The 17,103-nt window shown below is 46.7% G+C and overlaps 1 protein-coding gene across 2 annotated transcripts; it reads right to left on the reverse strand.

Moving 5' to 3' along the window:
* Positions 1–1,573: 1,573 nt before the first annotated feature.
* On the reverse strand, positions 1,574–5,906 carry HLX (H2.0 like homeobox). 2 transcript variants are annotated; one of them, XM_032792719.2, is made up of 4 exons: positions 5,250–5,906; positions 4,507–4,686; positions 3,812–3,996; positions 1,574–2,455 (listed from the first exon to the last, which is right to left on the reverse strand). In XM_032792719.2, exons 1-4 carry the CDS (start codon positions 5,812–5,814, stop codon positions 2,120–2,122), a joined length of 1,266 nt encoding a protein of 421 aa, XP_032648610.1. In that variant the 5' UTR covers positions 5,815–5,906; the 3' UTR covers positions 1,574–2,119. The 2 variants fall into 2 exon arrangements, with proteins under 2 accessions (XP_032648610.1, XP_032648611.1); XM_032792720.2 differs by lacking the exon at positions 4,507–4,686.
* Positions 5,907–17,103: the final 11,197 nt, after the last annotated feature.

Consider the following 17,103-nt stretch of genomic DNA (forward strand, 5'->3'; position numbering starts at 1 on the left):
CCATTTTTGTGTGAAATTATTCACCCTTTCCGATCCGTTATGGCTCTTCAGTTCGTTTTGCTCTGCTGGGCCAAGACAACGAAAATCTCGCTCTGTTTGCTTAAGATTTTCGCCTTGAGAAGGGACAAAGTGTTTGACCCCCTTAGCTCCATCTCAGTGCCATCACCAGAGGGCACTGATCGCTTTTCAGCTCTTCATCTTAAATAGGTGTCACATCTGCAGAGCCTGGCGCCTTGCGGTTGGATTCCGCCTCTCGCACTGCTTGGAAGGCCAATGACTTCAGTAGCCTACTTCCTGTGGGTGAGATCAGAACTAGGCCCTATTCTCCAGTATCTACTGCATCCGGGCAGTCTGGCGATAAAGGTCATTGCTTAGGTTAGATTGTGCATGGGACCCCAGTGCCATCTCACTGGGAAACTAGTATGGCCCCTCCCTACTCTTGATTTCTGCTTGATTCGCCATTTGGGTAAGGGGGGGGCGGATTTCAGGGTACCTCAATGAACAGCCAGCCTCAGTGTTCCCTCGCAGTGATGAGGCTTTGGGAAAGGGGAGATTTTTGGCCCCCATTCCCGTTTTCAAAGACAGGGATGATGCGGTAGATGAACAGCGGTTGGAGCCAGCTGATCTCAGCCTGGACCCTGCTTGAAAATGGACAGAGTACCGCGATCCATGCACCTCATGTAATCAAAAGTAGAGCTCTGTGACAGCCCCTGAGCCCGACGCCACTCACAGTGCTTTCCCCTCAGACTAAGGGCGAGATTGTAGCACGCACCCATTCCAGCCATCCTCCCACCCCATTCACACCCAGGGTGTCCGAGTGCACGGGCCAGAGACTCGTGCTGATAAGAAACCCAGAGAGGAAAGAGCCTTTTGCCACATTAAGGGAGGCACGATCCAGTTTCCAGTGGAGTGTTGGCCGCTGACTTTAACGAGATCAACGTAAAATACTCTTTATGTCACACACCCTTCTGGCCCTTCATAACTGTAAAAGAGCCATCCCTCAAACAAAACTCCAATGGACTTCAGCCGGGACGGCGAGGAGTTCATCCAGGCTCTGAGAAGTGTCAGAGTAGCCTCGGTTGGCTATTTAGACCCATCTGTGACTTGGATACAAAATATCAATAAAATTCATACATTTACAGTTTAGAAACAAAACCAAACCCAAGCAATCTACATCCCTTCCTGGGCACTTTGTAGCAATAGTGTTTCCAGATAGCCTCACCTGCATGATTGGAAGGAAATGCAATTCGTTTGCTGGTCCAAGCTCTGATTAAACACCTAATACATGCCATGTAATATAGCTCCATCTAGGCAGGGCTTATGGTTCAATCAGACCTTACATTTTTAAAAAATCATTAAAAAAAACCCTGCAATCCTAATTAGTAAGATTCTCATCTACAGAGCTGGAAAATTAATCCGAATGTTTTGATCGGATTCATCTACTTATATTGTGAACGTATTTAGTGTCTTTAGTATTATGGAATGACGACTGGCCCATATCGTCATTCAAACTCCCCCTCTTGCAAGTTGAACCAACCCAGGCAGACCTGGTCCTGTAACAAACCAGACAGGGTTACAAACCATAGCAAACATTTTATTTACAGTATTTTGTTTGTTTTCAGTGCAGTATTTCTTGGCCGGATTATACAAAGCAACACATGGCAATGGAGGAGGAGTGCGCTGGTAACATATTCACATTGTAAATTGTTGGATGGCGAGGTTGAAAGGTGGCGGGCCGGGGGAGGGATACAGAGCAGTCTCCCTCGCTTGGCTTAGACAGGAAAAGCTCCTCCTGCAGAGCTGGTCAGGGCCGCGAGCCGAAGCACACGGAAAGCCGCTACCGCTTTCTGAGCAAGGGCGGTTCTGCCTTGGGTTGTCTGGCTCGCCCTGGTATGTACAGCACACGGGGTAGGCGCTTCAGGATCGTCCCACCACACAGCCGGGCAGCTCCCCTCCCGCCGTCCCCCGTTGATCTCGGGGTTCTTCCGCGGGGGAGGGCCTGGGGGCTGCCCAGCCTGGGGCTCCTCGGGCAGCTCGGAGTCAGTGACATAAATTAGCAATGGTCCTGTACAGCGAGTCTCTGGGCTCCGCAAAGCCGGGTGCTCCTTCTGCTCCCTCTCTATAGGCTGCCCAGCTGCGCAGGCGGCGGCTCGGGGCTCTCGGAGCCGGCTGGCAGGGGCGGTGCCGCAGGCAGCTCCGGGCTGCCGGAGGACTTGATGACACTGGTCTGGTGCAGGGCCGGCTCGGCGCTCTCAGTCCGTTCGGTGTCACTGGGGGTCATGTCCAGAGACTCCGAGTCGCTGCTCTCGCTCTCCGCTTCCGAGCGGCTGGGGCTCTGCTCCCGCTCCCCCTCGGCCGCCGGCTTCTCGGCAGGTTCCTTCTCCTTCTCCTTCTGGGCCTGGGCTTCCTTGGAGTGTCTCCATTTCATGCGCCTGTTCTGGAACCAGACCTTCACCTAAGGGTCACCAAGACACAAGAGAGACCCACCCGAGATCAGTGGGCGGGCTGAGACACCCCAATCTCCGCTCCCCCCCTCCAGCTCCGCTGTCCTGCGAGGACATTCTCCCAGCGCTCCCCAGCCACACTCAAGCAAGACTTTGCTGAGGTCATTTACAAAAAAAAAAAAAAGGCATTAACTGTTGCTTTTTTCATACTTCTGCATTTCCTCACCAATTTGTTCTGCGCGCTTCAGTTGCACTGACCAGCAGTGGCCCGGACAAACGTATCTCATTCTACCGCGCGTTATTCTAAAGGCCCCTCCCCAAAAGATAAGTTTATCTTTAAATACAATACTATCCCTACATCGACACTATATCTACTCTATCTGTAGCATGCATGGAGCGTGTATAGATGATATCATATACCATCTATACTATCCCCCGGGAAGTGGTGTGAATTCACCGTTCTAGCCTCATATTAAAAAATGCGTGGGGAAAGGAAATCTAGACAGCCAGATGTCCAGGGAAACAGACTATTTTCGATTTCGATTTATAAATTGGAAGAGACTTTTGTGTGAGCCCTGCTACCTCCATAACAGTATTTACAAAATGCTCAGCGTAACTATGCAGAGCTGGGATAAAATGAGGTTGCCAAAACGCCCTCATTCTCCTCCGACCGAAAAATATTTTAACTTTGCACGATTGTTTTGTTGTTCTTGTTTGTTTGTGGTGTTTGAATACAAGCGGGTTTTTTTCCTTCTTCTTTTTCTTCTTTTTCGTCCAGGAAACCAAATCTTGCTCAATAGACCGCAAGATTATACAATTCTATGTACTGTGGGCCATCAGTAGTGGAATCATTACTTAGTGGCGTTTAACGATTCCGTTTGAAAAGGAGTTTTCACTTCCTCAGAAGTGAGGATTTCATAATACAGAAAGAGAGAATTAAAAAAAAAAAATCTTGTGCTCTCTCGTTTATCTCCTTCGAGAAAAACTGCCTCCTACGATGAATTGCACTTCGATAAAGTTCATAATTACCATCTCCCACGGCCTATTTGCTTTCTTGCTCCTACTTTCCCGCATTTGCCAAAACAAACGCACAGGGCATGTTGACATAAATCTCTGGGCTACAGGGATTTTTCTCTGCTAGAAGATGCATACTTGAATACAAACAAATGAATTTGCAGATTCACTGTCCAAATAGGCTGAATAGCGGAACAAATTCACTAACATTCCATATGCTGCGTGGCCAGGTTTTTTAATAACCCCATAACGCAGGGAAAGGGGAAGCGGGACACACAAATTAATCTACATTTGCCCGATCGGATTTAAGAGATGAGAGGAGAGGAAAACATAAAACCCAAAGAGGCTCTTACTTGGGCATCAGTCAATCCCAGCATCGCCGCAAGTTGTTTTCTGTCCGGTTTCGTGACATATTTCTGGATTTCAAATCTTTTCTCTAAACCTTTCCTCTGTAGATTGGAAAACACAGCTCTGGACCAGGAACGTTTTCTTTTGTACGTTTGAGGCAACGTGTCTTTAGTTAAAACTGCATAAGGACCTGTTGATTTGAAAAGAGGGAGAGAAGAGACAAACCGTGTTATTTTTATTTATGAATGAAGAGAAGTTTTAAATGAGTTTCAAATAATAGATGGATTGATGCCTGCCGGGAAGGCCCTATGGAGACCAACTAAATGCGACCTAAATATTACAACTGCACATTTTCTCATTAACTTATTACATCTTTTTAAAAGTCAGGAATGTTTCCCCCCCCCGCCCCAGCTGTTACTTTCACTAACTAGCATTATAATTTGTGATCGGTTGGTTAGACGTATTGTCTTCCTCACATGCAGCCCACCTCCAAGATTTTCGCTGTAGATGAGATGTCAAGGTGTGATCCTCACTAAAAAAAAGAAACGTCAGGTTTCAAGCATCCGCCAAATCTCTTTGGGGTAGAGCTGTTATGTCTCGATATAGATCCACTAAGGGCCACAATCAGCTGTCTAGATTGTCCAGGCCCTGTTGATAACTGATTTGTGCCAGGGATGGATTTAAGAGGGAGGGTTTGTACCTGGAAAAGTGTCTTGAAACTGGTGCTGAACTGAATTCCTTGAGTTTGTGTTTAAGGGACCCAGAATAGTAGAGGCCTCGTTAATGGGATCTAGAGACGCGAAGAACTGGCCGGCTGAAGGCTGCAAGGTGGGGAGATGAACCCCAGTTTGGCGGCTTGTAGTTAATAAGGAGGTCAGATCTGTGAGCACAGGAACAAGGAGAGCTCTGTTATATTGCAATATAAATCCACACACCTTGAAGCTTCTAATGAATTGATCTGATTCATCTAAAGTGTATGTGTGGGAGTTTGGACTGGGGGGGCAGTTGCTTTTCTACAGTCAGATACATGAAAAGCGTGGGCAGTGGGGAAATCACACTTTCGAAGTGACAGGATAGGAACGTACAAGCCAGGGAACTTTATACAATGGTTTCCCTCTGGAGGTGCAGTATGTTCCCCTAGCACCCGAGTTCCTTTAATAGATTTACTCGTTGTCAGCGTGTTTACACACTGCGTGAGGAGCCTGACTGCAGGAAAAGCCTTCCAAAATATGATCTACCCTCTGCGTACAGTCTTTAGGGAGCTGAGAGCGATTGTTTCTAAAGCAGCGTAATCTCAATGACAGACTTTTGCAGTACACGGGACTGTAGATTAGTGTTAAAGGAAACTGCAGAAAAATAACACTACATTGAGTAGTGATTTTTTTTTTTTGTAAAAGTTAAGAATGGCTACAAACCAACAGCGAGAAAAGCTCAGATCTCTACCTCTTAGTGTGTTGCTTTCCTTGACTTTGGGGTCAAACTCCGCGGACAAAATGCGATCAATCCCAAATTTCAGATCTTTGCTGGAAGGAGCGGGCGCCGGGCCGCTGTGCGTTGGGTTCCCGTGCAGCCGGCCCGGGGTAGGGGTGCCGCAGCCGCTGCTGGCGGCTCCTGGCGACCGGTGCTGCTGGTGGTGGTGGTGGTGGTGGTGGTGAGGGTACGCGGCAGAGAGAGGGGAGAGCCTAGCGGGGAAGCCGGCAGGGGTGTCCGGGGCCACCACCGGGGTGGGTCTGAGCGGGGAGCCGGCGGCGTGGAACGGAGCGTGGGGATGGACCGGTCCCAAGTGAGCTGCCAGGCCGGCGGCTGAGGCTCCGGGCAGGCTCTCGGCCGCCGCCGCCTCCCCGGGCCCGGCGTGCAGGATGTCTGCGATGCAGAAGGAAGGTTTCTTCACCACGGCGTGATCCAGGGGGAAGCAGCCGCCCGCGCCCGGCCCGGACGCGGAGCAATACGCCGCGGACCACAGGCTGAAGTTCGAGGCGTAGAAAGGGGCCAGGCCGGCCGTGTACATCCTGGGGCCGGAGCTCTGGGCCGGACGAGGCTCCGCCGTTGGCTCTTCCCCCCCCGGCCGGAGGGAGCGTGCGGCCGGCTGCCCCGCACTGGGGAGCGGCGGGGCTCCTCCTGTGCAGCCCGGGAGCTCAGCGCAGAGGTGCCGGCCGCCTTCGGTGCATCCGCAGCGAGCAGGAGAGTGGGGCCGCTCCTCTCCCTGCAGCGCGCCCGGGCACTCGGAGGGGGGAACACCCACCCCAAACAAACCCCCCGCTCCCAGAGCCCAGCTCGCCTCCTCCGGCGGAACGGGCAGGAGCGGCGCTGTCAGCTGCTCGGCCGCCTCCGGCCGCTCATTGGGCAGCAGACAGCCACTCAGGGCCGAGGGGTGGGGGCAGGCGGTGGCTGGCCGCGCAGCGCAGCGCTAGCTGCGAGCCCCAGGGGAGCGAGCGCTGCACTTGTAGCGCGCCCGGCCCCTCAGCCAGGCGCCGGGTCAGGGCTGAACTTTGTCTACCTAGCTCCCCTTCCCCGACCCCCCGCCCTCCCTGAGCGGGGCACTGGCCACGCCGCGGTATAGGCTGCCCAATCTTCCCTGTCTGTCCTCGGGGCTTCTTGGCAGCGGCGGGGGATGAATATTAATCCATCTACAATCCCTGTGTATGCCCCTTCCACCCCTGCGGGGTCCCGAATGGGGGAGAAGATGCAGCTACAGTGCAGAGCTGTCTCCTCCCGAAGCTGAGTTGAAAATTCTGCTATAAACAAGTCTGTTTCCCCTCCCCCCTCCTTAAAATGGGCTAAGGAGCCGAAAACTCTCGCGTGTATATAGTGCTGTCCCCTTCTCCCACCACCCCTAAATTCTGCTGTATTATTCTACACCCGGGACTGTCAAGCTGTAACAGATTAATTTAGCAGTATGCTTTAGTTACCAGTTATGACTGCAAAATGTTTCAATCAAACACAGTGAAATCCTTCATAATGAGAGCGAAAACCTCCCTTAAACTCGTTTCAAATTAAAGACGTTTCCTTCTAAACAAGTGAGACTCAGCCGGTCTGTAGGAGAATGTAGATTCAATAGCAAGTGCGGTGTAGGTACTTACCTGAACACTACTCTGTTGGCTCTGGGCTTCAAATAAATAATAGCGACAGGTCTCGGAGACAATGGTACTAACTGCTTTTTTACTGCATACTTTTGTCAAGAATGTGCTTACACATTTCTATTTGCTTTGTAAATTCACCTTAAAGACTCGTTGAGTATTTTGTAAACACAGCAAACCAAATAAAACAAATATTAGGAGAAGGAAAATAAGTAACTACATTTTCTGCAGGGCTTTACTAACAAGGTTTCAACGTAACTGATGTGTTGTTTAATATCCAAATTTCCACCTATGGGAAGATATTTTATTTTGTACAGCATCTTCATATACACGGATTTTTTTAATCGTTCCTATGCATTTAATGTTCAGCAGCCAGGTTGTTCGTTTTAAAAAAAATCATAGTTTGCAAAATTCCGAGAGTGTTCGGTGAAAAGCATGAAATTCAAACATTTTCTCTTTCTTTCTTCAGGTCTGAAAATCCAATGTAGTCGTGAAAAAAAATGAAATCACCTGTTACCTTTGATTGTTATATTTCTCACCCAAGTGCCAACATAAATAGCTTATGTGAATTCATGTATGCATACGCACCTCTTTATGGAAAACAACTCAGCATTTATTTTAATAAGGCTAAGCAGAATAATAGAAACATGATGAATTGTGAAGATACATCCGGAAACTAAGGGTATTCGGGAACGGAGAATTAGATTTCAACATTTCATATTTTGCAAAATGTAAAAATTTGCAGGGAAGAAGCTAAATCCCATCCATTTCTCCTTGTCAGGTGCCCTTAATGCAAGTCCGTTAATTTCAGCCAGACAGAAAAAATGTTATCAATCTATTTTAGAAAAGAATAAAGAAGTGTGTTTCTTCAATAGGATCCAAGCCATGCACATGATAGTATCTCGCAAAAAAAAAAACCTGTTCTCTGTTTATCTCACGGCTGCTCAACCGACTTTAGAGCAAGCAGCAGAGAACGGGGTTTTTCTTTTCTAAACACTATCACTTTTTGCCACTTTGTAATGTTTCACTGTGATTCTGATCTACAGATAGGGCATTTTATCAAGAAGCATAGTAATAAAAGAACAATGTTCATTTCTAAATGAACTAATCTGGGGGAAAATCCTGGAGAACCTATTCATTGAAAGATCTGTTCAAAGCGAAATATTCCAAGGCAACTTTAGGACAGAGCTGCAGTTCTAGTTCTAGTATTTATCAAACACATTTAGCAAACGTTTACCATTAAAGTCCTAGGATTCAAATGGCAAAGGTTGTGTTTTACTACTGTGCATCGCGATAAAGTGCCGAATATGTACGCTCAGAACCAAGGCTGGGCTTTAAGAGTGGCCACAAGCAAGTGTCTAGGAAAGAGAAACCCTTTCTTTCTCGATTGCTGCGAAGTAGAGTGTGCAGCATTAAGGTGAACAGAGAACAACACTTCTAAGAGGTATCTTTACTCATGAGCATTGTTTAGAAGTGTAACAAGGCTTTCGCTTGGTTTTTCTTTTCTAAAATGCATTGTTCTGGCTGGCAGCAGCACTCCAGGATCGTGGGTCAAGGCTTCTCTTTAGAACTAACTCAGGCACAAGGTTGAGTCTGCAAGTTTCTTTCACTTGATTCAGGGCCCGATCCCTCGCCTCCTCTATTGGTCTGGTTCCAGCCACTCATCTCAGCTCTCTCCCACCACTCCCTAATTTTGTTTCCCGTCTCCCCTCCCTGGATGTCAGGAAGGCAGCGAGTATATTTAGAAACTTGGAATTCCAAGAGAAGAGTGAGCAGCCCCCAACTAAACCTGCTTTGTCTGTATTTTCCGTAGGGGTGGGGAGGGGCCGGTGCTTGGGCTTTAAGGACAGAAATAACACGAAGGAACATTCTAACCCCTTTGCAGCAAAGCACTTGACTCTGGGCTGGGCCTTGTGCTGCGCGGATTGGGACGATTGGGAACACTTGAGTGAGGCTTGCTCGGGGAAAGCAGGTGCAAAAATCCCGCTAGGACCCTATGCCAGAGGCACCAACCCGGGCTGCCTCCTCCTCCGAGGGGATAATCCTTTAGTCCAGTAACTAGGAGATCACCGACCCAACGGGCAAATTCCATCCACCCACTAGAGACAAGAAGGCTCCTTTCCAGAGTCAATAATCTCCCCCGCGTAGACGTCGCACCCCCACCCCAGCCGGTAGCAATGACGATCCCTTGTTGGGCCACCCCGGCCCGGGTATCCAATTTTCCTGTGTGAGGGCAAGAAGTTACAGAGAAGAGGATACCCCTGCCCTTTCCCAGGGAGCACGATGCTTCGGTGCGAGGAGGCTCTAACCCGAAGTATCAGCTCCCTTCTCCCATGGGGAGGGACTGCGGTCACCTCCCTTTGCTCTGGATCAACAAGACGCCTGGTCCTGGGGCAAACATCCTTCCCTGGCTATGCTCAAGGAGAGCTCCTACCCAAGACTAACAGGCTCCCTACTCATAAAGCAGAACCTCCCCCTCCTAGGGAACCCGTCCCTGCTCAGGGGTAAGGAGACACGCACACACCCATGTCCGGGGGAGGGGGGGGCAACCCCTCCTTCTCTTGCATACAGGCAAGAAGGCTGCAGGAAGCTCAGGACTCACTGAAGTTCAGGTCATCTCCTGTTTTTGATAGGCTCCAACTCGGACTAAATGAGCGGATATGCCTGTGAGATTTGTCCCAAAAATAGAAGCGGCTTTAGTATTTTAGGATACAGCAGAAATCCTTATTTCTTCCGGTGAAAAACTTTATAATGAGCGCGAGCACTTCCCTTTTCAATATTTGTGCAACTTTATCTCGACCAGCAAGTTGCTCTGGTGACGCAAATCCGCCCTTGTGCATTACAGCTACAGAAATAAATGCAAGGAAATCAATTCCCTTCTAGCAATGAAAACATAAATATACAGCTGCGACTTTCCCCTTTAATCTTGCTTTTCCGAGGCACTCTGCGAATGACACAGAAGAAGGGACCTGCTTAGCCAGGATGCTGAGAACTTCTTTGAGGAACGAAGTCTTGAAAGACGTTTTTGAGGGTGACAGCAGTGATCAAAAATTAAATAATCCAAGTTGCTCACGCCTCCCTTCCACTCCCCTAACAACAGACAAGATAATTAACACAATAGCAACGGTGTGTCTATAAAATATGCAACTAATCGCCAATCCTTTTACATTAGACAAAAACAGATTAGTTTGGGCAAAATTACATTAGATTAAGGAGTAAGAGAGATGCAGATTTGTAGAAGTGTCTTGGAGTTAGAAGTCCGTCTACTCAATGTCTGCGTGTGTGTGTCTAGCTACATAGCTATACCTACATATCTGGTACCCATATGGATTATCCATCTATTTATGCGTGTGCTTCTTTCTACTCTTTCTAGTCAATTACCTTTATCTCCACGTGCACGTATTTATTTCATGTTATATGCAGACGTGTGTGTGTAAAACTCTCTGATTCACACCCAAACGCCGCTATGTGCACTTTATAAGAACCTAGATAGATGGATCTTCCTAGCCAGTATCTCTGTCTCTCAGGATCTGCTATTCTAGTGTCTCCAAGAGGAAGGAAGAAGAGCGTAAAGAAAACCGAAAATAGTATTACACGCAGGTAGTTTTGAAGAGGAGAAACAGAACCATGAAGGGAAAGATTAGTGGCCGAATGTGCAATTATATGCCACGTGCTTGACTTTCCCAGAGCTACAGTACAGGAGTCACCCATTCAGTGTTCTGCTAGGGCCAGGCAGACAGCGCAGGTCTGGGATGCGTTGGTTTGACAGTTGTGTCACCACTATCAAAATAAAACTCGAAAACATCAGGGCTTGTACCAAAGACCTGTTGGGGCGACTTTATTTTGGTCACCGTAACTCTGCTGTTGCTCTTAATGTCTCTTCTAGCTCTGTGCTTTCATTTCATCCCATTCTCCTCAGTTGCTTTTTAGCGGTTCCATCCCTGCCCATTGACCCAGATTTTTCCCCCTTTCTCTCTTTTAAGGTCACATTATTCCAACTCCACTCACCCGCCCAGTGCCTGGAACAAAATACATGGAAAAGCCTTAGTCACCCAGACACAACAATCTAGGGAAAAGGATGCAAGACTGGCCCAGCTTACCAGAAACGTGCCAGTGAAATCAGGTGCAGCTGAGAGCTGTAGGAAACGTGACATTCATCCCGCCCTCTTATCCCACTACACCAAGCACTAATTAAGCCACCCTGGCATTTCTAGCACTATTTTCTGTGGGGCATTTGATGCCAGTCACAAGAATAATCAGGAGCCAACCCTGGTAATGGGGTAATTTTGTACGTGCATCCCAGTTGTGCTTTGGAAGCAGCTTCCTTTGTTACTGTTGTTTAGTAAAAATGCGCTTTACTAATACAAATAAATAGTTCTACTTGTTTGTCCGGGCAGAGGGGTGTCTCTTATTCCCTGTTTGTATAGCACTTGACACAGTGGGGCCCTAATCTAATTGGGGTTCCAGTCTGCCCGCATATAAATAATAAACAACGATTCATGCTGATGCTTCCTGTTTGTTAAGCGGAACTTTTGCATCACCGACTGAACTTCTGTTTGTTGGTTTGTTCGAGGGGCGCTGGAAACACTGCTCTGAAGTGGTTTGGTTACCCAATCGTGAGTCAGAACAACAGTGTATGCAATAATCATCCCAGCTTTCACCTGGCTGAAGACAACGGCAGTAAACTGCTTGAGCCAGCTCAGAGCCAGATCTCGTTTAAGGGACGCGTTGTGTTTTCTCATCCCAAGGTCCCGAGGAGCGACGGTCCTGATTTTAGATGGGTTTGCGATTCTGCAGTTGTTTGAATGTTACATCCCGCTCCCAGGGAGACCCGTTTATAACAAAGCCAGCACCACGCCGAAAGAAATCGGAGTCAGTAATAGACCAGCCGCAGTTCCACAGTCAGTAACCACCCCTAGGAGCCGTCATATTAGTGGGCACACAATGCTCCGAAATGCGCCACATTGCGAACGTGTGGCTGGCATATGGATTTGCTGCAGCGTGACTGCAGCGGGCCGCCGGTTGATCCCTGCTTGGTAGAACCCCAGGCCTTCAGAGCACGTCATTGGAAAAATCTGTTCTCTGGCGACACCTGCTGGCCAGCTGTTAAAACCAATCTCGCTGCAGTTCTAAAAGACCACAGCTAGGCCTGCCAGGTTCTTTTAATCTTGCTGAAACGTAGGGTTTCTATAACTGGCTTTGACAAACACCTGTTTCCCGCACAACAACAACAACACCACCACGAAATGGGCATTTTCTTAAGGTCTAAGCAGCTTGGACAGAGGAAGATCCCTTGGTTCTCTGCATCATAATTCAAGTTTATTAGATGTTAATAGGATAATTCACCAGCACTGAGTTGCAGTCAGGTTATCAGATGATGATGAGATGGACATAAAGCAACAGATCTTTAATATTCCAGTGATTTGCTATAAACCTATTTCCTCCAGTCTAATTGCTACTTAGAAGCAAGCAGCTGGTATTTTCCAGCAGTGTGAGCAATAGACAGTGGTTATTCCTGAACGTGAGCAGTCAAAGCTGGCACTTAGAAGTGTGTGCAGGAGCAGTTTGCTGCACAGGATAAAGATAATTTGAGGGTCTGATTTTCCTCATTAGTGTAAATCGTGCATAACTCCATGGAAGTACAAGGAGCTATGCTAGGCCCATTGTATTTAACTCCAAACAGAGTAGGCAAAGCCCACTATGAGGATCTGCAATTGAAAGGAGCCCACAAGAATAATATTGGTGAAGAGGTAGCTGGATTGTTTCTCAAAATAAAATATTTTCCCCTGCTAATCACCTGCCTGCCATGTTCGCCATTCAGGAAAGACAAGATGCTGTTAACAGTATTTTTCCAGAACCAGAAATGAACGGGGTAGCTACACTGGAAATTGCTTGACTTTTCCTATTCACTGTTTGATGTAATATTTCATTATTTAGTTATTACTTAATTTTCGGGACACCAAGGGAATGTTCTGTGCTGATCAGAACATAGTCATAGAGGAAGACATAGTAACTAATCTAAACAGCAATGCAGTATCACTGAGACCCAGACAGAGTCTGAGTCTGCTTATACCAGGATAAATCCATCTACTTAAATTTACATTGGTGTGAGAGAGGTTTCAGGACCATAATGTACCAGGTGACCCTTGAATACGGAGGGAGATACAAATATATTAGAAATGATACACTCCACCATTCCTGGTATAGTGGATTAAAGGTGACAGGCTTCATAGAAGTGCCCAACTATTGCTATTTTGCATAATTTTGGAATAGCTAGAGTAGTCACACATACTTGGGCCAGATGTTGAGCTATGCCAGTTTACACCAGCTGAAAATTAATGCCATTGCATAAAATGTCGGTGATTCTTACATAGTGTCTTTTGCCTGAGGATCTCAAGATGCTTTACAAATATATAATAATTGAAGTAGGTAAGTGCTTTACCGGTTTTGCAAGGGATAAAGAGAGTCAAAGAGTGGGGTAAAGTCAGTGGATCTGCTGAGAATCTGCCCCAGACTTTTTTTAAGTGAAAGTCACATAGTGAACTAGTGATACAAATGGGAATAGAACCCAGAAATCCTGACTCCTATTCTCTTATCCCCCTTGCTAGGCACAGTGGGCCTAATTCACTGCTGAGTTATTCCAGTCTTATGCCAGTGTAACCCCACTGATTTAAATAAAGTTGCACTAGAGTAATGCAGTAGTGCAGCAGGTCCACTGCCTCTCCAGGAACAATATGTTACATTCACTATGTAGGAAAACCACGGAACGTTGAGGGGAAAATACTAATAACTGCATAATAAAACTTTCAGTAAGAAGCAATTTCTTTCTTCTTGCCAAAAGTGGTAGAAAAATGTGGGGTGGTTGGAAATTAAGCTATCAAAACTCAGCCATATAAACAGCAAAATCAACCCATAAAGGAAGTCACGATTCTAGAAGAAAATTACTCTATAAAATTCATCTGGATTTTAAAAACGTCAATAGTTTTTCTTCCAACCTACCTTTCATATACAGGAATACATTTATACACGGTATATGTTATAGCCTCAATGAATTTTAAAATCAGTTCCTTCTTTCTCATTAACTTATTTTAAATCCCAATTGAATAATGCCATCAGGCCTTTTACACATTACATTTTAACTCTGTTTACCATATGAGAGGCTTCCTAGTGAATACAAAATTGAACCGCCGGTCAGAGAAGATTTATGATCCAATAAATAACCATGCCAGATTATGTAGCATATAATCCCGTGGTTCTCAGCTAGGGGTATGTGCAACCTTTGAGGGTACACAGAGGTCTTCCAGGGGGTATATCAACTCATCTAGATATTTGCCTAGTTTTACATCAGGCTACATAAAAAGCACTAGTGAAGTCAGTACAAACTAACATTTCATAAAGACAATGACTTCTTTATAGTGCTATATGTACTATACACTAAAATTTAAGTCCAATATTTATATTACAATTGATTTATTTTATAATTATATGGTAAAAATGAGAAAGTTCACAATTTTTCAGTAACAGTGTGCTGTGACACTTTTGTATTTTTATGTCTGATTTTGTAAGCAAGTAGTTTTTAAGTGAGGTAAAACTTGGGGTCTGCAAGACAAATCAGACTCGTGAAAGGGGTACAGTAGTCTGGTAAGGTTGAGAACCTCTGATATAAACAATCCCCTCCGAGGTTGATTCCCTCACTGCAGCTGTACCTACATGAGATGAAGCCCAGTACAGCCATTTGTCACCTCATTCTGAGCTCCAGGGTCAGCTAACTCATTCCTCTTACCAAACTCCAGTGGGTCTTTTAGCATCTGAGTTTCCTCACTGCTAAATAACCAAAGGGATGATCAGAGAGGCTCCTTCTCAATATGTGCTTTCATTTGAGCAGTGCAGTGGATTTTTCTGCCTTTAAATAGCTAACAGCTTGTCTGAAGTTCTCTCAATCTCTCCTCGTAACAGTGCTCAATTTGCAGTGCAGTTACAGTGAATTCCATGGAGCCCACGCTCTGGAAGTGGGAACATAAGAATTGCTATACAGGTGAGTCTCATCTTACACTGGGGTTACGTTCCACTGTCAGTGCATAAAACGAAAATCACATATAGTCAAAATTACATTGAGTGTAATGGCAGGCGGAATCGCCCGCACTACATGTACAGAATTAAAATTATTTTTCTTTTTTCTTTTTTTTTTGTTTTTTGCCAACCGCGCAAAGCTGAATTTGTGCACGTTAAATTCATATACGATGAGACTTGCCTGTACCATTTGCCTAGGATCCTGCCTGTGGAAATATCCATTACTCAGTACTTTAAATAAATGGGGGGAAAACTTAATATGCATAGCCACTTGTACAATGCAGCAGAAGCAGGAAATCATTTCCTATTGATCCTCCAAAATATCATCTTATGCACTGATGCATAAGATTTGATTACTCTTATCTTGGCCAGAAAATTACAAAGATCATACAATTATCTTGCCCTTATTTCCCATATAAAATCTCCCCTTAGTGCCTGGCCAGCACTCCTGCAGCAGTGAATTCCGTAGGTTCATTATTTTTGGTGTGAAGTAGTACTGTACTTCTTTTTTGGCTATGTCTACACTGGTGCACATACTCAGGTACTTACTGGTGTTTATGCTTGTGCATATACCCCATGCCCCTGCTGAGTGTCCACATATGCTGCACACAGATACAAGCTGTAGACACACACATGCCATATTCACACTCCTGCTGTTTGCTGTGCATGTTTGGTGTTAGCATTTCAGGGGAGGTATCCCAGGGTTCTGTGCGTCACAGGAGACACACTAGGAACGACCTTGCAGTGTGTTGGTGATACTGTCCACTGACTTCACACATTTGTTGATGGCAGTTCCCACTCACCCCTTTCTCCTGCCCAACCTGGTGGAAAACAGGGAGCAAGCAGAGGTTCCTTTTTGCTCTCTGGCAGTTGGCAATGCTGGACAGCTACTTGTCAGTCACAAACCACTTTGGAGGTGGGGTAGCGGGGGGAGGAAGCCCACTGCTGGGCTCATGGTGGTATAGGTTTGCAGAGCTATCAACACTCTCATCCACTCACAGGTGGTTGTCCATGTCCCCATACTTCGGAGCGTGTGAGTACATCCATCAGAGAGGCTACGATTCACTCATTCTTCAAGCCTTAGTGGATCACTGTTATGAATCTGTCCATGGCAGAGCCCTCCCTTAGGAACCATCTGGGGAGCACGTGCACATGAGTCCAATTACCCCCACTCCAGCAGGTGGTGCGGAGAATCTTTCTAGCAGACCAATGTTCAACCCTTCAGCTAAGGCTTCTCTACTGTCTTGTCCCCTCTCGGGGTGCCAGGTGTGAAACAAAGCAGCCCACAATCAGCAAAAGAAACAAAACAAAGGAAAAAGAAAGGTTAAACAAAAGAAAGGAAAAGAACACCTACAAGCCGCTCCCTCCAGGACATGAGGGCTCTCTTACTTCAGAGGGGCTCAGGAAGTATCACTGCCTGCTTCAGCATCCACTGGGGTTCCAGTGAAAATCCCTTTTCCCCCTTTCAACTCAGGGGATCTGCACCCCTCTTCTGTGCGACCAGCGATCTGCTGACTGGCTGCCCATCCTCTTTCTAGGGCTGAAGAAGCTCACTAGCCGGTTCCCCTCCCACATCTGAGAAAAATTCTCTCTTCCTAACTCCTTCTCCATTCCCAGCATGATTTACAGGTACAGATTGGGGGGGCATTCCAACCCAAAGCAGCTCCTTAACCCCTTCCATGCCAGTGTAGAGTTATATACCCTGTTACAGTCCCGAAGGCTCATGAGCACCAACTTTGTCAGACACACAGGAAAGGCTCAGGATGCCAGAGTGATAAGGAGATCGGGGCTGTAATTAGAGTGGGAGAAAGGGACTTTATTCCCCAGACACAATGTGATTCTGGGTGATGTTTCCATCCCATTAGTTACTCTGGGGAACCCCACTTACCCACTCCTACCCTGGCTAATGTAACCCTACATCAACATTGACAGCCCTGAAAAATGGGAATTCAACTTCACAGGATGCAGCTGCAGGATGGTAGTGGAGTGCATCTTTGGATGGCTGAAGGCTCGTTGCCAATGCCTATGTACTCAGTTGGGTACCAGTGTGAGGAACACCATCCCCATTACTGTGAAGTTCTGTGTGTTTCATAACCTTGGGGCGACTAAAGGTGAGTACTTTAGGACAGAATGAGCACAGGCCAGGATGG

Source organism: Chelonoidis abingdonii, chromosome 3 (genome assembly GCF_003597395.2).
Source record: "Chelonoidis abingdonii isolate Lonesome George chromosome 3, CheloAbing_2.0, whole genome shotgun sequence".
NCBI lineage: Eukaryota > Metazoa > Chordata > Testudines > Testudinidae > Chelonoidis > Chelonoidis abingdonii.